The 18,808-nt window shown below is 49.5% G+C and overlaps 1 protein-coding gene across 1 annotated transcript; it reads right to left on the minus strand.

The window, feature by feature from the left end:
* Positions 1 to 8,514: 8,514 nt before the first annotated feature.
* LOC142437411 (left-right determination factor 2-like) lies at positions 8,515 to 14,130 on the minus strand. The gene is made up of 4 exons (XM_075540589.1): positions 12,186 to 14,130; positions 10,447 to 10,693; positions 10,074 to 10,316; positions 8,515 to 9,398 (listed from the first exon to the last, which is right to left on the minus strand). Exons 1-4 carry the CDS (start codon positions 12,433 to 12,435, stop codon positions 9,035 to 9,037), a joined length of 1,104 nt encoding a protein of 367 aa, XP_075396704.1. The 5' UTR covers positions 12,436 to 14,130; the 3' UTR covers positions 8,515 to 9,034.
* Between the last annotated feature and the right edge of the window lie 4,678 nt (positions 14,131 to 18,808).

The following is an 18,808-nucleotide window of genomic DNA, read 5'->3' on the forward strand; positions in this document are numbered from 1 at the left end:
CATATAGACATCAATTGTATAAAGCACATCTGTACATTCTTTGCCCTAATCATTTTCAAAGCATTTGCTCTCCACTTAAGGCCTTTGCATCAGGTCCTCTTCTTTTTCCCCCTCCCTCCCCGCTCCTCCCTCCCTCATGAGCCCTTGATAATTTATAAGTTATTATTTTGTCATATCTTGCCCTATCCGGCGTCTCCCTTCACCCCCTTTTCTGTTGTCCGTCCCCCAGGAAGGAGGTCACATGCAGATCCTTGTAATCGGTTCCCTCTTTCCAACCCACTCTTCCTCTACCCTCCCAGTATCGCCACTCACACCCCTGTTCCTGAAGGGATCATCCACCCTGGATTCCCTGTGCCTCCAGCTCCTATCTGCACCAGTGTACAACCTCTGCTCTATCCAGACTTGCAAGGTAGAATTCGGATCATGGTAGTTGGTGGGGAGGAAGCATTTAGGAACTGGGGGAAAGCTGTATTCTTCTTCGGTGCTACATCGCACCCTGACTGACTCATCTCCTCCCCTAGACACCTCTGTGAGGGGATCTCCAGTGGCCGACAAATGGGCTTTGGGTCTCCACTCTTCACTTCCCCCTTCATTTACTATGGTAAGATTTTTTTTTTTTGATGATGCCTTATACCTGATCCTTTTGACACCTCGTGATTGCACAGGCTGGTGTGCTTCTTCCATGTGGGCTTTGTTGCTTCTGAGCTAGATGGCCGCTTGTTCACCTTCAAGCCTTTAAAACTCCAAACACTATCTCTTTTGATAGCCGGGCACCATCAGCTTTCTTCGCCACATTTGCTAATGCACCTGTTTGTCCTCGGCAATCGTATCATGGAGGTGTGCAGACAATGATATGATTTTTTGTTCTTGGATGCCTGATAACTGATCCCTTCGGGACCACATGATCACACAGACTGGTGTGTTCTTCCAAACATTAAATATTTTAAAGAAACAAATACAATGGCGAAATAAAGAATGTAAAAAGAACCAAATGAGAGGAGCTGATACTAAAGGCTCAATCAGAAAGCAAATGTTTTGAAAATGATGATGGCAACAAATGTACAAATGTGCTTGACACAATGGATGGATGTATAGATTGTGATAAGAGTTGTACAAACCCCCAATAAAATAATTTTAAAAAGAATAACTGACACTTTAAAGATTAAAATGTATAATATATAAAATTTAAAATTCACTGGGTGGGTCCCAGAAGGAAGGATACATACATAATTTTAAGGAGATATGACCAATTTTTTAACATATATGAAATTGTGAAGCTGACCACTTCAAAGCAAAATAAAAGCACTTTATGTACATGTGAACCAAGACAGAAATTAATAATGCCCAGAAATGACAACAAAAGCTGACAATCTAGGACTATATTTTCAGCAAAAAAATCCTTCAAGACTGAAAGTAAAATAAACATTTTCAGACAAACAAAAGCTGAGTGAATATGTACCCAATAGACCAACAAGAAATGTGAAGGGACACTTATACATTCGTTGCCATCATCATCCTCAAAACATTTGGACTTGACACAATGGATGGATGTGTGGATGATGATAAGAGTTATACGAGCTCCCAATAAAATGATTTTAAAAAAAGAAGGAAATGTGAAAGGAGCTCTTTAGGAAAGTCATACTAGTTAGGGAATAAAGTACATTGGACTAGTAAATGTAAGACTTCTGATCACTTCTCAAAATGGTAATTAAGTGTTTAAAGCAAAAGTAATAGTAATGTATTATGGAATTTATAATGAATAAAAGTTAAATGTGAACTAACAGTAGCATAATGAAGAGTAGAGGAAATGGAAGTATACCATTGTAAGTTTCTCACATTAGTCATGAAGTGGTATAGTGTCAATTTAAAGTAGACTGCGATAACTTATTGTATTGTAAATCCTTATCACTTAAAAATAGTTATAAATCAGTAGGAGAGAAAATATGAATACTAATAATACTAAACTCAACCCCAAAGAGGGTGGTCGGGGTGGTTAAAAACAGATGGAGCATTAGAAAATAAAATCACCAGGTAGTAGATTTAAATTCAACTATATCAATAATTATACCAGATGGACATGTTCCAAACAACTCCTCCAATAAAAAGACAGATATTATTAAAACAAATATAGCTCTTAAGTGGCTACACAAAACCCAATTTAAGTGAAAGACGTGTGTTATGTATATGTGAAAATAGCAGGTATAGGAAAGTTCTATATTAATGTGTTGTTCTTAGCATGGTGGCTGGCAAAGGAAAAGACCATCATTCAGTATCTGCAACCAAAAATTGAATTTACTACTGAAAGAGATCTGTGTCCTCAATGAGTGTGGTGGATGAGCTGACTTTGGGTTGTATTGGTTACAGAGTGTTAGGCAGGGTTCTCTAGAGAAACAAAACCAGGGCACTTAGGATTTTATACATATATAAGAGGGTAGGTTTATACAGCAAGAAGGAATATAACAGCTAATTTGTCCACACAGCAATACAGAGGGCTCAGTTCAACTCACTTCCATAGACTAGGTAATATACTGGAAGCCTTTCCATTCATGTGGGCTGCCTGGTCCAAGAAGCCAGCAGAGTCTTCCCTCAGGCAATACAGGCAGAGTCTGCCCGCAGGCAGCAGGCAGCAGGCAGCAGGCAGCAGGCAGCAGGCAGCAGGCAGCAGGCAGCAGGCAGCAGGCAGCAGGCAGCAGGCAGCAGGCAGCAGGCAGCAGGCAGCAGGCAGCAGGCAGCAGGCAGCAGGCAGCAGGCAGCAGGCAGCAGGCAGCAGGCAGCAGGCAGCAGGCAGCAGGCAGCAGGCAGCAGGCAGCAGGCAGCAGGCAGCAGGCAGCAGGGTGGGTCAGCAACAGTCAGAAGCACAGGATCTTAAGGAAGCAGGCCCTGACGGGATCTTGAACTCAGCAATGCAAGGTGACAGGATCCACCAGCCCTAAGCTCAAGTGAGATGCACACCAGCAGCGTAGCAAAGCAGGTTTCGAAGGAGCCTCACGCTCTAGCAACATGATCCATGTGTTGGCTCTGTGGGGTCCTGGTTTACAACTACCAGCTCCAGCACCATGACAGGCTGTACAAAACCAAAGTCTGGGGAAGGCTTAAGCTCTAATTTCAGATTCCTGTACACTGAGGTAATTCAGTCAGAGAAGGCATCACCTGTCCCAGACGGACCAGTAGGGTGCAGTGACCACCCCCACCCCCCCAGTTGACCAGTCAAGAAAACACGTGCGAAACTGCTCACCAACCACCACTGGACAACACTGATGCCAGAAGTTTTCTCCAATAAATTTAAAGAACAGCAATACTGGACTGCCCCTGGTCCCTTGCCCCATAAAAACCCAGGGAACAAAGAACTTGGGGCTGATTCCCTTTTGGACGCTGGGTCCCCACTGCGCTGGGCAGTGGAGGGAGGGAAGCCCTAGCTCGAGCTAGCAAATAAACTCCTTTTGCGGTGTTTGCATCTCAACTGGTCGTAATTCTTCTGTGAGCCCAAGGTGAGCTCACATTCCCTTCCCCAACCCAACAGCTCATCCCACAGGTAATATAGCACAGGTTGAGGCAGAGAACTAGCTAAAGCAGCAGCACGCTGATCCCATCACCAGGGGAAAAAGAGAAGGGGGCAGGTCTTGGAAGGTCATTTAATCTTATTGCACTCCAATCAAGCTTCGACCTGATTAATCTCCGCCCACATGTTCCTATTGGCTTAGTTGGCACAATAAATCTAACTATCACACAGAGGAAAAACTGGGTTAACAGCAGCATGAGAAGCATATTTTCTAGGGTGAAGCAATTACTGAACGTCTGATTTTTTTTGAATGTCTGATTTTAAAAGATGAACTAACATTGATTAGTTCATTCTCAATGTCATGTTGACAATAAACTATATCAATATACTATATCAATAAACTGAAGCAACTTGTATTTACTATTTCCATAGCCATGGAAAGACCATTGATTTGTTAGGTAGGTTTAAACCAATTCTAGTGGTTACTTTTTGTCATGGTTACAGAAGTCTTTTCTTCGGGCTGTGGGGACTGTTAAATCTGCATAACAAATACCCCATGACGTATAATAATTGGTGGTAGTATGATTAGTGGTTTAGGAAACAGATCTATGCTGATATAACCCTGGAGCTTTATCTTTTCGTTTTCCACAAAATGTAAGGTGGCAAAGTTGCTCACATTCCCACCCCCGTTCGAGTGAACTCAGGTTACCTAGAGTAGCAGGCTGACTATTTGGAATACCAAATAGTGAGGAAAGGTTGAGAGTGATGGTGTTGTTAGGTACTATTAAGTTCTCTCAGGTTCATAAGGACTTTTTGAAAAACAGAACAAAGAACCGCCCATTGTTGCAGCCTCTGGTCTCCCCCATAGCATGCCCTAAGTGTGGGAGATGAAGTGCAGCCCTCACTTCCAAGGAGCAGTCTAGGTGTAGTCCTCAAATCCCTGGAAAAGGACATCATGCCTGGTGACGTAGAAGGTCCACGAAAAAGAGAAAGATCCTCAACAGGATGGAATGACAGAGCGCTGGCAACAAAGTTTCCTTCTGTTGTGCACAGTCGCTGAGTTGGAACCAAGTGGATGGCACCTAACAGCAACCACCACCAGCAGCTGTTGGCCGTGAAGCTGTCTTCCAATTTTCTTGGCCGAGAGGAGAGGAGCGAGTGTTTCTCATTGCTTGATGAGCTTATTGAAATATTTCCACTGGTACTTCATTCATTCCTTTAGCCTTGTTCATTGGTAATGCCTTCCGTGCATCTTGGACTTTTAATACAATTGAATCTTGATTATATGCTACCTCTTGAAATGATTGACTGTCAACTGATCCTTTTTGGTCCGGTGACTTTGTGTAGTCCTTCCGGCTCCTTGGTTGAGAGTCCCAAGCCCACCCTGCCACCAAGTTGATTCCGGCTCCTAGCGCTGATTTTTTTGGTTTGCAGTCAACAGTGACTCGATAGCACCACCAGTTCCCCTTGGTTGAAGGTGGTTGGTTCACTGTCATCGAGTTGATTCCAACCCACAGCAACCCCGGAGGACAAAGCAGATCTGCCCGTGTGGGTTTCTGAGACTATAAATCTTTATGGGAGTAGAAAGCCTCATCTTTCTCTTGCGGGGCAATTGGTGTTTTTGAACTGCTGGCCTTGCAGTTAGCAGCCCAAATTGTAATCCACTATGCCATCAGGGCTCCTTGGTTGAAGATAGAGGGAGTAAAATCTGGAGAAGAATGTTACCCAGAGCTGGAGGCTCTCTGAGCACCATTGAGCTTGAATTAGAAAACACGTGTTTTTCACTTACATTGAATTTTGTGTAGGCCAAGTTATATTTGTTTTAGCAATCTCTGCCTTTTTACTGAAGTGTTTGAAACATTTGTAATTGGTATAATTATTTATATAGTTGAATTTAAGTCTACTACCTTGTGATTTTATTTTCTATTGTTCTCTCTGCTCCGCCCCCTCCCTGTCTCTTTTGAGTTTATTTTTATTTTTTACTATTCATATTATCACCTGTATTGATTTATTAACTATAACTAATTTTAAGTGATTAAGATGTACAATACATCTTTAAGTTCTCAGCTGGCCTCTGCCTGCAGTGCAGAAGTTATCTCTAAAACTGAATCTTGACTGGCTGAATTCAGTACAGAGGGACTAATGGCCGAGTGAGTCATCTACAGCCCTGTTGTCCTTAAGTTATTTGTAAAATGAACTTCAACTTGGTTTACATTTTTTTCATCATCATCTCTGTAGTAGTGATGACGAACATGGGCACTGGGCCAAAGGGTCTGTTCAAGTCCCAGTTAAATCACTCACCAGCGATGTCACTTAAAGAATTGAGCACATGGGCAACTTACTCCAGCTCCTGAAAGTTTTTTAACATGATGCCAGAAAAAGATCTGTTTGCACCTGGTAGCACTCGGCAGGGTAGTCTTGAGGGGTTATCACAGAGAGAGATCTGGAAGAGTTTGGTGCCCATCTTACTTTGCTCTTTTATTTTTTCCTTGCTTTGCTCTTATGACATCAATGTCAAATCATTCATTGGACAGTCTAGCTATAAAGCAGGTAGTTTTGCAAGCCCTCCAGTGAGCTGGCAAAAAAAGTCTACTTCTCACCGGAGGCAAGAGGTCTACTTCTTTCTCAGTCTGGGAACAATGGTTTGGCTCCCACAGAATCGCCTCATGAACTGGCTTAAAACCAGTCAGTTTTGTTGCAGTTGGAAAATTAACAAGTGTGGCAGCTTCCAAATCACCTTTTAACCTAAAGTCTGCTTCACTGGCAAAGCCCACTGGGTGGAATGGGAAGAGGCTTATAATCCATTCTCCAGTTAAAAACTCACAGATTTTGCATTTCCTCGGCCTTTTTCTCACTTGAAAAAAAAATGAATATAATATCAACAGTAAGATTTAAAAGTTTTATGTAAAAATATAATAATACCAATAGGTGAAGCAGTTATAAGAATCAAGTGGGGGTAAGGGGGCGGGAAGAAAGAGGAACTGATACCAAGAGCTCAATACAAAGTAAATGTTTAGAAAATAATGATGACAATATATGTATAAATATGCTTGATACAATTAACGTATGGATTGTTATAAGATCAGTAAGAGCCCCCGATAAATGATCTTTTAATAATAATATAAATAATAATCTGGGAGGGTGGGGAGGAAGGGGTAGAAAGAGGAGCTGATAACAAGGGCTGAAGTAGAAAGAAAATGTTTTAGAAATGTTGCTGGCAGCATATGTACAAGTGTGCTTAATACAATTGAATGATGGATGGTTATATGCTTTGTAAGACTCTACCAATAAAGTGATTAATAATATAAAGTGATTAATAATAATTTAAAAATACTGTCCACTAACAGAGAACAACAACAAAAGAATCAAGTGGTCAGCTGGAAGGTCGAGCTTATGGCGCCAGAGAGCTTGGAAGCTCCAAGAAGACTTTTTAAAATCCAAAACATCTGCATTTACTTTTTCCTACCTAATTATAAATACTATATGATACTCCTTGGCTTATCCCAGGTCTAGCAGCTATACCTTTTACTTGTACCTTTTAGGTACACGGGACACTCTTCTTAATGGATGCCATAGTCCTAAGGGCTCCCCCAAAAGTCTATAGTTCCAACCCAGCAGCCACTCCACGGAAGAAAGCTACATCAGTAGGCTCCCATGACACAGTTTTAGAAACCTTACCGGACAGGTCTCCTCTGCCCCACAGTGTTGCAATTCTTTGGAGCAGCCTCAATTTCTGTGCCTAATGAAACCCTACATGTCCTTATTCTAGTCTTCAGCACCCCCAGAGAATGGAGGCTCCCGACCACTGCTCTTTTATGCTTCACTATTGTACCCTTCCCCGTCTACAACCAGATGCCTAAGACGGGGTGACCCCATGCCAGGAACAGAACCCTGCTCCACAGTATTGTCAGTGGTTATGATCTTCAGGTTTAGGTCACTAAGCTTTTCTTCCAAGGCACAGCTGAGTGGATTTGAGCCAATCATTTAACTACACACCTGTGTATGTAGTTGTTGAATGCCGTCTACTCAGTTCCCACAAAGAGCAGCCTTATGTGCAGAGATGATTCCTATAAGGCAGTGGTTCTCAACCTTCCTCATGCCGTGACCCTTTAATACAGTTCCTCATGTTGTGGTGACCCCTCCCCAAACCATAAAATCATTTTCATTGCTATTTCATAACTGTCATTTTGCTACTGTTATGAATTGTCATAAATATCTGATATGCAGCATGTATTTTCATTGCTACAAATTGAACTTAAAGCATAGTGATTAATCACAAAACTATATGTAATTGTATATTGTGAAATATTTATTTCTAAATACAAATAAATGAAATTGTCTTAAAGCATGTGTAACAGCCTTCACGCTGGTTCTTGTATGTGGGCGTATCTGCATGTGGGCGGACCCGCCTGGAGACGGATAGAGGAGCCGTGTCTTGGTTCCTAAGACCATCAGAAATGTTTTCTGATGGTCTTAGGGGACCCCTGTAAAAGGGTCATTTGACCCCCAAAGTTCTCAATTGAGAACCACTGCTATAGGGTTTGACTGTAATCCTTCACAGAAGATCAACAGCTCTCTCCCCCAAGGCGCTACTGGGTGAGCTCTGGCCATCCCCCTTTTGGCTAGCAGCCAAGGACTTAACCTTTGCCTCACAAGGGCCCTTTTATGTAAAGGGTGCTAGAAATTAAATAGACAGTGAAACCACTTTTATTTCAGCAAATCATCTACATACAAGTGTGGTTTTGCTAAATAAGACCATGTAAACACGTGGATTTGGGTGATACACTGTTAAAAACAATGGGGAAATAACCTAAATATGCAAAAACAATACTCATTCTCAAAAGTAGGGACAGTCTTAAACCAGGACAGAGGCGCAACTCCTTTTTAAAAGGACGTGTTAGAAAAACAAAACAAAGGGCCCCTTGCCCAAAGTCTCCTGTGTGTGCTTGAGGTCACAGCCAGAGGCCCCGACAGATCCCCAAACCAGGCGTCCAGATCCCCCCCTCCCCGCCCCCACGCCTGCACTGCCCAAGGGGTGCAGCCTTCCTCCCACCTGGCAGCTCCGCAGGGGAGCAGGAAGTGGGTATGTTTACAAAGTCTAGACAGGGTTGCTATTTCCAGAGACCAGGGGTGTTTTTCAATAGCCTCTCTTTTGAGGAGAAGTGAAAGGTTTTTCGTGTTGTTGTTTTAGTTAATCGTGTAATAAACACTTGTCTTTCCCTAGTTCTCATCCTAGAACCCTCAGGCGGGAGTTGGCAGAAACTAGATTCCCAGGCGACAATCCGTCCATTGCGCTGTTATATCCTCGGAGAAGCCAGCCAGGATTTCTTACCAGAGGCTCAGCAAACCCCAATTGCGGTATCTACTCATGTAAGTGCTTAGGACAGGTGCACAGCAAGGCTGGGAAATGGGAGAAAACCGGGCAGAGATAAAATAGGTGCACGACATAGGGACGGGAGTGATAGCTTGCTAAGTACAAAATTCAGGCCTACAGTCAGACCTGCCTCGGCACTCGTCAGAGGCTACACGGGGCACCTACGGCTCCAGCTCCCTGGGCACGGGCGCCCCGTCCGAGGCGCAGCTGCACTTCTGTACCCTCATGTTGGGCAGGCTCACCACGTGGGGCCTGGCCCTGCCTCCCTCCTGGATGCTGACAATCAGCGGCAGCGAGGCCGTCTCCGAAGCAATGCACTGCCGCGGCCCCAGAAACGGCCACTGGAAGGGCAGGGACTCCTGGGACTGCTGGCACGAGCCCACGCACTCGTAGGCCAGGAAGCCCGGGGGCTCCAGGACCCAGTTCTCGGCCCACTTCATCCCCTGCAGGTCGATGTACAGCTCCTGGCGGCAGCAACGGGTGCCCTGGGTGGCTGGTGCCTCAGCTTCGCAGTCCCCCTGAGCCCTGCAGGGAGGAGAAGAAGTGGGGCCAGCGGTCAGTTGGGAGGGCTGAGGGCAGGAGGCCCAGGTGAGGCAGGGCAGACGTCTGGCATGGGGGTTATGATCCGCCTCTCATCATGTTTTAAGAGCTCGATATTTGATACTCAAAATCAGAGCCTCGTGCGGATTCTAACTACCCTGGTAGGACGGAGCAGAACTGCCCCAGTGGGTCAGTGCCCCAGACTGTAACTCTACCAGAGTGGAAAGTCTCATCTTTCTTCCAGGGAGCGACTGGTGGCAGCAGCTCCACATGTAACCCACAGCATGAATGAATGTCCCAGACATGGAGGGGGAGGGGGAGGGGGAATCACGTCCATTGAGTCCATGCAGACTCTTAGCGACCCGGTCTGGCAGGACAGACCTGCTCTTAGAAGTTTCGGAGACCGTCATTCTCCGCAAGAGCAGCCAGCCTCGTCTTTCTCCCGAAGGGGTCACTGGTGGTTTCCAACTGCTGCCCTTGTGGTCAAAGCCCAAACATAACTAACAGCAACTCCCGAGAGTTGAAATCAGAATGTGGTCGATCTCGTCTCACTCCCACGCGTCCACTTTTCAGCAAGCCAAGGCATTGCCCTTTCCGAGAGAAGTGTCCCTCTCGGTCAGGCGGGCAATTGGGGTCTCCGGGGCGGGGGGGGGCTCCTACCCGTAGGCCTTGAGGTCCAGGGTGTGCAGCTCCAGCTGGGGCTCACGCGGCCCCGAGCCCCCCGCCGCCTGCGAGGCGAAGCGCACCAGCCTGTGCGCGTCCGAGGCCAGCGGGCCCAGGTGCTCGCGCTGCACCGACACCTGCAGCAGCAGCGGCTGTCGCGGGCGGCTCAGCTGCTGCCAGAGGCTCACCGCCTCGGTCACGTCGAAGGCCTTCCAGCCGCTGTCGTGGAGGGACACCAGCCTAGGGTGGAGCGGGGGCGTGGCGCTCACAGCGGGCCCCAGAGCCTCCCCGCTGTCCAGCCCATGGTTCCCCCCCCCCTGCTGCCCCCAATGCCCATGGCCACCCCTCCCGCGCGGCGCAGGGTCCCCACCTGGAGTCGATGAGCGACGTGCGGTTGGCGCCATCGTCGCGCACGCGCAGCCACTCGACGCTGACCCGGGCCCGGGCGCTGCGCGGGAAGAGCCGCTCCTGCCTGTGGAGCGCCGTCCTGGGGACCGGCTCCTGGAAGAGCCGCAGCACCGCCTGCACCAGCTCACTGTCGGGCGGCAGCCGCTGCTCCATGCCGAACACCAGCAGGTCCCGGGAGGCCTCAGACGCCAGGAGCCTGCCGGTCACCTCTGGAACACCAGCACGGTCAGTGGGGCCTCTCTAGGGACTGGGGAGCGAGCCCTGGGGGTGGCAGGGCCAGGGATGGGGCCGCTAGCCCGGCTGGCAGAGACCAGCACCTCTTGAGGTCACTCCAGCAAGGGGTCCCAGCTTCCCTGGCATCCCCTGAGTGTCACAGGACTGTGAGTTGATCAATGGCTGCTCTATCAGAAGCAAATGCCTGGGGACCTCTCAAAAAATCCCCAAATCAAACTCACTGCCGTCTTGTCAATTCCAACTCATAGCCATCCTATGGATGTCGAAACATGTAGTTTCTGAGACTAATTCTTCACAGGAATAGAAAGCCTGGTCTTTCTTCTGAGAAGCGGCTGGTGGTTTTGAACTGCTGACCTGCAGGTTGCAGCCCAAAGTAAAACCTCTAACCGCTCAGCTGGCCAAAGAGAACAGTTTGTACACCCAGGCCATCAGTTACCTAAATAATGCCTGAATTTTTAATTTCAGGAAAATTTTTTTGTTTTTATTCTTTTTTAAATTCTTTACTTTCATAGTTATCAATATATACATTTAATTAAATGTTGCGAAAACGTCCCTCGGCATTATAGAGCTAAAAGTCTTCCTTGGAACTTGGAGGCTTTTAATAACAATTGCATCCCTGTAGGAGGGTTACCTCAGGAAATCTGGTACCTCTGGGGGCACTGAGAAGATGACCCCAGGTCACTGCATCCCTAATAGCTGACTCAAACAGGTCATGCCTTTCAGCTACACAGAAAGAGGCTTATCTGTGGTCATTGACTCCCTTGAATGCTAGGAAGTAGACAAGACAGTCAGACCATTTTTTCCCCAGATGGGCAAACAGGTTCAGAGATTTGAAAATACTTTCTAAGCGTTTGAGCCCCATCTCCTGGCGACCCTGTGCTCATCATCAGATGGCTGGGACAGTTTTCACTGACTGCTTTTCAGAAGTCATCCCCAGGCCTGCCTTCCTGGTCTCCCTGCGTCTGGAAGCTCTGCTGAAGCCTGTTCAGCTTCACAGCAACACACAAGGCACCCCTGATGGACTGAGGTGTGTTGGTTGGGATTGCACCCACAGCTCCTTCCTGGAAGGCCAGAGTTCTACCACATTTCCCGTTAGTGGCAGTGTGAAATGGAATCCAAGTCGTCTAGACTTGCCCATATTTTGATAGCCTGGGGCCTTGCCACACCCAGCCACTCAGAAAGGTTCTGCTTTCCTGTCCTTTTCCCTCTTGTCCTGGCTTGGACATTGGCCCTAGTCTGCCACACCTCCTTGGGACCTGATGGGTGGGGCCCCCAGTGTATAGAGACCAGGACCCCAAAACTCCCATGCTCCCTCCTCACCAACCTCTGGATCAGGACCCCTAGTTCCTGGCAGCCCACCCACAGAGCCCCAGTCAGAGTCCCTTTGACACCAGCAGAGCAGACACCCCACCCTTACACCCAACCCCCACCCTCCCAGCCCAGGAATGGCACGGAAGGAGTCCTCACCTTGGAATTTCTGGCTGAACCTCTTCCCTCGAGAGAGGACCCTGTGGCTGCGCTGCAGCAGGGACACGTACTGGGCCCTGACGTGGGCAGGGATGACCAGCTCCTCCACGGCCGCCTTGTCCAGCACAGGCACCTCGCTGAGGTGCAGCTGCTGCAGCAGGCTGTCCCGGATCTGCTCCTCGCTCAGGGCGGCTGCGGGGCTGGTCAGGGGCAGCGCCCACACTGCCCAGCAGAGGCACAGCAACCACATGCTACTGCTCGAGGGAGCCGGGCACAGAGACCTTGTGCTCTGGCAGAGGGTCCAGGAGGGACTTGAGACCCAGCGGGTGTGCTGAGAACCAGGCTGGGCTAGCTTTATAGGAGCCCTGGGCTGGGCCTGGGGTGGGATGGGCGGGAGGAGGGAGGGAGGCAGGGCACACCCCTTGGACCTCCTGGGGGCTCAGCAGCCAGACAGGTCCCTGAGCCTGGAGGAGGGGGCTGTCTGGAAAGGGCACAAAGGACTGTCTGCAAGTCACACTGGCCGCTGCTGCTGTCCCCAATCGTCCATAGTAACTTTAGTCCCTTTCGAGTGTCCCTGACCCTACCCTAGTCCAATCTATGAAAAAGTTTCATTAGCCTTTTATACTAAATCTCTTTCCTGGGGTGGGGTTTGGGGGGCATTTCCCGGTCTAGACTTATTCTCAGAGACCCTCCAAGTTGAGTCACAGTCCTCGTCTGCCCTACGACCAGAAACCTTGAAAATCCACGCTCCCTAGCCGCTCCAGAAAAAGCAACTTCTGCCACGGTGTTAGCAACCATGGGACCATAACGACCAAGTCCCTGCTTCAGGCAGCTGAATTGTCCCAGCGAGGCTTTGCTCACAAGCTTAGCCACCTGGCCTCTCACCAGCAACGCTGAGCTTGAACCTGGTCCTTCAGAGAAACAGAACTAAGGGCAGGAACCTAGAAAGCAGTACTTCCCAGAGTCGTTTACTGTCCAAGCCATAGACCCCGGCGACAAGGGGGTGGGAGCCCCGGAACCCCCCTCTGCCCCCCAAATGCCTGGAAAGGTCATCCTGTCCTCGCAGTCCAGACTTGAGCTCTTGTATGGGTCCTGCTCTTGGGCTTCAGGCAAGTGACTTGACGTCTCGGATTTTCTCCTCAGGAAAGGGCCTGGCACACTAGGTTTGTGTCATTGCTGGTCCTTGCACTCTGAGAGGGGCAGGGGCGGTGCCCCTATAATAAGATCAGCACCAACAGTCTCCATCATTTCTTGAGTGTTTACTGTGTATCAGAAGCCCTGGGGGCTTCGTGAGTTCCCTGTTGGGCTGCTAACAACCAGGTCAGCAGTTTGAACCCACCAGCCTCACCATAGAAGCATCACTGTATCCTCCTACGGAAGTCCCTACTCAGGCAGAGAAGGGTGGCATGTATCCCCAATGGCAGCGACCATCGTTCTAGGGGGCAGTTAGAGTGTCTTCAGTTAGGAGGAGGAGGACGGAGCTTAGAATGCAAGGGAGGGGAGGAGTAATCATCACATCGATAAGAAGCATAATGGCTGATAATGCTAATGGACTTTCTGAGTGCTTCCAATCTAGTCACTCTTAAAGGTGCAGCTAGTGGGTGCTAGAGGCCCAGAGCCAGAGTCAGAGCCAGGATTGGTGAAAGTGAGGGGCCCAGGAAGCAGAGGAGGGAGGGGAAAAATGAGGAGCTGCTACCAAGGACTCAAGTAGAGAGCAAATGTTTTGAGAATGATGATGGCAACAAATGTATAAATGTGCTTGACACAGTGGATGGATGTATGGATTGTAATAAGAGTTATACGAGCCCTCAATAAAACGATAAAAAAAAAAAGAATCAGAGAAGGAAATCCTCAGAGTTAGACTTAGGGGAAGCAAAGCCGGTCTCAGCTTCTCCGCTCTCCTTCCCTGGCCCCTCCCCTCCCTATTTCCATATAACTTGCGTCATTCACAAGGACGACTGCAAATCCCATTTTGCAGCTTGTGTCCCACATAGCTTGACCGCCCCCCCCCCCAGACTATAAGGCCCCCCTCTGCGTCAAGCACAAACAGGCCTTCCTGCTCTCTCTGTGACAAGTGTAACTTTCTTCAAAAGAATATCTGTTGCCTTTCTTTGCAAGTGATTAACAGGCAGAGGACACGCTTGGTGCAAACATTTGGGTCTTAAGCCAGGCCAAAAGGTGCAGATGCAGCACATTTACAGCAACCCCAGGCCAGTGGCCCTTCGTCCCTGGCAGCAGCTCTGGGCTGTTGCTCCATAAATCTGCAATCACTGGCCAGCCCTGGCCTTGGGCCCAAGGGAACCCCATGGCTTATCACGGCCAGGTAGGTGCCAAGGATGTTCAAGGTAGACAGCCCTCCAAAGCCACAGCCCCTCCCTAACTCCTGAGCAGCCAGAGCCTGGGGAGCTCCCTGCAGCTGAGGCCCACACTGAGGTCTCAGGAGGCTGCTGGCCCTGGTGCTGGGTCCAGCAGGGAACTACTGTCACAGGGCAAGAGGGCCCCAGGCCCCTGGTGGCCAGCGAATGCCCATAGGACACCCTCGAGGTTTTCTCTACCTAGGCCTTCAGGGAACCCTCCGTGTGGCCAGGAGCCCCTCTGGCACCTGTCATGATCCATCAGTTAATTAATGAAAACCTTTTTTTCCTGGGGAATACATGAAATTGGCGGGTCCCTGCTTTGCTTGATTTTCTAAGTCCACCAGAGTGGTGGACTCAGTCCACTCAGATTTTCTCAGTCCACCGATTGTGGTCTGAGTCTTCCTCTTCCCTTGCTTGTCTGCCTGGCGATCAGAGCAGAACCCCATGAGTCGCCCCTCTCCTCCCCTCCCCTTCAACTTTCCAGAGTCAGACAGTTGAGGCTCAGAGAAATGGCAACGTCTCTAAGCCCCCTTTGTTCTCAGGGGCTGCTGCGTCGGTTTTGACTCACAGCAAGGAGCCCGTGCACCGCAGAAAGAAGGCCCGCAGGGTCCTGCAGCATCCACACAATGATTCTCCTGGCTGCAGCACTGTGTCCGTCTACCTGGTCGCAGAGCCCAGGGCTGCTGCCTGCCAAACACTCAGCGACCAAATCAAAGTTCACCAACAACCCACTGCCGCCGAGGCCGGTCCAGCTCAGAGAGGCCCTCCATCGGGGTTTCGGGGCTGGGAAAGTCGATTCTGACTCACAGCAGCCCCGTGAGACAGAGGAGAGCGGCCTTAAATCTTTACAAGAGTCCAAAGCCTGGTCTTTATCTCGCTGCAAATCTTACCCTCAGTTTTTCTCATCACAGTCCTGCCCTGGGCTCTGGAAACCTGGGGCCAGCCCTCAACCTGGGCTGGCAGGGCGCCTTCCAGAATCCAGCAGTTGGTGACTGCGGGGAGGGGATGGGAGTGGGGGGGTAGGCAGAGGAGCAGACAGACGGAAGGCAAATATCCCAGACTCAGGAGGCTTCCCAAGACACAGGCCCTGTCTGGAATGTGGATTCCAGGCGAGTTGAAGCGTTTTGCTGGGGATATAAAATAATTGAGCAATTAGCTCGTGGCCAAAAGAAGAAAGTGAATGTGGATTGGGAGGCCTTTTACAATGGCCTGATGAGTGGCCTGAGGGAGGGCTGTCGCCCTTTGTCATGCAGAGGAAGGAAACCGGCCTCTCCCAGTCTGTGGGTCAAGCTCGGGCGGGCAGGCAGTTCGTGGGGTCAGGTCAGGTCGGGAAAGCTAGCCTCTTCTGGGAGGAAGTCATTTAAAGCAGGGGGTCAACTCAATCCCTCTGCAGAAGGGTCTGAGTCAGACCTCGCCCCGGCTTAACTGAGCGGGAGCCGGCCAGACTGGATGGATGGGCCTGCCTGAGGGGTTAAAATTTGGGGATCAGTTTTCCTTTTATGAAGGAGTCCTGGTGCTGTATCGGTTACGTTGGGTTGTGAACAGCACAGTTGGCAGTTCGAAACCACCAGCAGCTCCGAGGGAGAAAGAGTGGACTTTCTACTTCCGCAAACAGTTACAGTCTCAGAGGCCCCCAGGGGATCGCTGTGAGTCAGCATGAGAATTGATTTCCTTTCAGATGTTGGGTGACTGCTCGAAGGGTAATGTTGGAAATCTGAACCAAAATGCAAATATTAGGCATGCACACTTGGTTTGACGCATAGGCACCCTGTAGGACCGGGCAGAACTCTGGGTTTCTGAGGCTGTGAATCCCCATCTCTCCCGCACAGAGCCGCTGGTAGGTTCAAACTGCTGACCTTTGGGGCTAGCAGCCCAATGTGTACCTCCCTACACCACCAGGGGCCCTCCCTCCTCTTAATCCTAGCACAATTACATTCTAAGACTGACTTTGCAGTTAGCAGCCCCATGCGTAATCCACTATGCCAGATCCTGAAGTCCCAAATCTCCTCCCACCCAGATGGTTTTTGGATAAATCACTCAAAACTTCTCAGCTCACTTTGCCCCTCAGCACTGTTCTCCCGGCTGCGCGGAGCTTTGGCGGGTGAGCTTCTCCTACCTCTCCACCTTTCAGAGAGCTTTTCCTCAAGCCCCCTGTCCCAGGGCCTCCACATCTCACAAGGTCTGGGCTTGTTCCACAGAGGGGCTTCTCGAGAAGGCTCCTGGGGCAGTGGTTTCTTCACAGAATCACCCCAAGAAGCAGATTCTTGGGCCCTTTGAGGCCCTGCTGAATCCCCGGGAGGGCAGCTCCCTGGGGCCTGGCTATCACTTGGTTTAAGAAACCCTGCGGTGTGGGGCCGGGAAATATGGACACGAAGAGGTTTGCTGGGAGATTTCGCTTAAAAAAAAATTCCATTCTACCATTAATATCCTCAGCTGCATTACTCTCTGGGGAGAAGAAAGAAAATGGCCAGAAAAAGAAGAGGGGGAGGGAGGGGGACGGGAAGGTTTTCCCTGTGGCTTTCTGGAGACTGTCCCAGTAGATTTCAAAGTAAGAACAGGTGAACACTGTTTCCCTCCATAAATATTCCGTTCCTAATCGCGTCATCTATCAGTCATCATACTATTCAGCCCTCCTGAGCTAACATTCCGTAGACCATAACAGGAACCCTGGTGGTATAGTGGTTATGTGGTGGGCCGGCTAACATCAAGGTCAGCAGTTCAAAACCACCAGCTACTCCTCGGGAGATAGACAAGGCTTCCTACTCCCATAAAACTCAGTTTCTGAAACCCACAGGGGCAGTTCTAACCTGCCCTATCAGATCACCACATGGCAGAATTGACTCCATGGCAGAGATTGGTTTTGGTTTAGGTCCTAATGTTATTCTTTCCACTTTCCTTTAAGTTTCTCTCTTTCCTCCCTCCCTCCTGCCTGAAACATCTTGTGTATCTTCCCACAGCTTATACATCAGGTTGCTATGAGTCGGCATCGACTCCCTGGCAGTGAGTTTTTTTTGACATTCGAGAGCCCTGATCCAGAAGGCGCTCATTCGGAGTCAGCCCCAGCCATCTGAGCAAGCCCTGGCCTGTCATGGCTGTGCCCACAGAGAATGGTCTTCACGTTGCACTTCCTCGGAATACATCATGGCTTCACGGAGGAAGTTCTAGTGCCTAAGCTGTGACAGGTGCGACACATGCCACAGGTGCCAAGCAGTTTCCGGTCGCTCACTTAAGGGACCGTTGTCCTTCCTGAAGCACACCCGGGATGGAGGTGGGAAGGGTTCGAAGGGGACATTTGCTCCTCAGACCAAGTCCAAGGGGGCCCAGCGGAGGCACAGAATGACACCCTGCGGCGCCGCAAATATGAAAGGCTCCGGACAGAGGCAGCCGGACAAGACGGAGGAAGCCGTTTCTCTTGACACTGGGCTGCCATAAAGGACTATTCATCTTCAAATTGGAGGGGCGTCATTTAGAGATGACCCCTGGGCATTGGAATTAGGAGGGTGGGGGCAGGCAGAGCAACTTAGAGATTGCTCCCCTAGCTCCTTCCTCCTTACACCCTGCGTAGAAGCTGTCTTCTCCAGGGCCCGGCCTGGCTTTCCACTCCCCACACCCTCCCCACCTCCCCCGCCCCGGCAGCCTTTGGCGCAGATCCCTGGATCATCATCTACATGCTCCTACATGCTCCTTTTACCCTCTACAAAAATACTCGTCCTTTCTTCTTTACCTTCAAAATAGTTCTCATTTGGCAAACCTTGGCAGCGATTTCACTTCCTCTATAAAAGCCTTCCCTAACCTTTGAACCCAACCCACCCGCCGCAGGCGGTCATTATGTGTCATTATATGTCCATTATGGTCATTATGAAAACATGCCGGTGGATGGCACCCCCTCACAGCATTACAAAGAGAGGTCCATGGGCATCCCTCCCAGTACAGCACCAGCTCAGCACAGTGCATTTCTGGTAAGTGTCGGGGACTGTGGGTCCTGTGGGCCGCAGAGCATGGGGAGACCCAGCCTGCTAGGGATCAGCGAGAGCTGTCACCTGGCCTTCCTTAGCACGTTTCCCTGTCTGTAAGTGCGGCAGAGCAATGTGGACTGGGAGAAAATGTACAGGACACACACACAGTGGTGGCACACTGTGCGTGCTCAGTTAATATTAGTGATGCTTCTTATGATGACATTATTACTATGATAAGGGAGCCATCAGATCGGTGACAAAACCCAGGCTGGTGACACCTCCTGAAGTTTGCTATGATCAGTTTATTAGT

The sequence above is a fragment of the Tenrec ecaudatus genome, chromosome 1 (assembly GCF_050624435.1).
Source record: "Tenrec ecaudatus isolate mTenEca1 chromosome 1, mTenEca1.hap1, whole genome shotgun sequence".
NCBI classification, from domain to species: domain Eukaryota; kingdom Metazoa; phylum Chordata; class Mammalia; order Afrosoricida; family Tenrecidae; genus Tenrec; species Tenrec ecaudatus.

Excerpts from the sequence above, each read along its gene's own strand:
- LOC142437411 (XM_075540589.1), bottom strand. The coding sequence starts at position 12,435 with ATGTGGTTGCTGTGCCTCTGCTGGGCAGTGTGGGCGCTGCCCCTGACC. Across the intron at positions 10,317-10,446 it reads ACGTCGCTCATCGACTCCAG|GCTGGTGTCCCTCCACGACA; the intron begins GTGGGGACCCTG and ends GCTCCACCCTAG. Across the intron at positions 9,399-10,073 it reads CTGGACCTCAAGGCCTACGG|GGCTCAGGGGGACTGCGAAG; the intron begins GTAGGAGCCCCC and ends TCCTCCCTGCAG.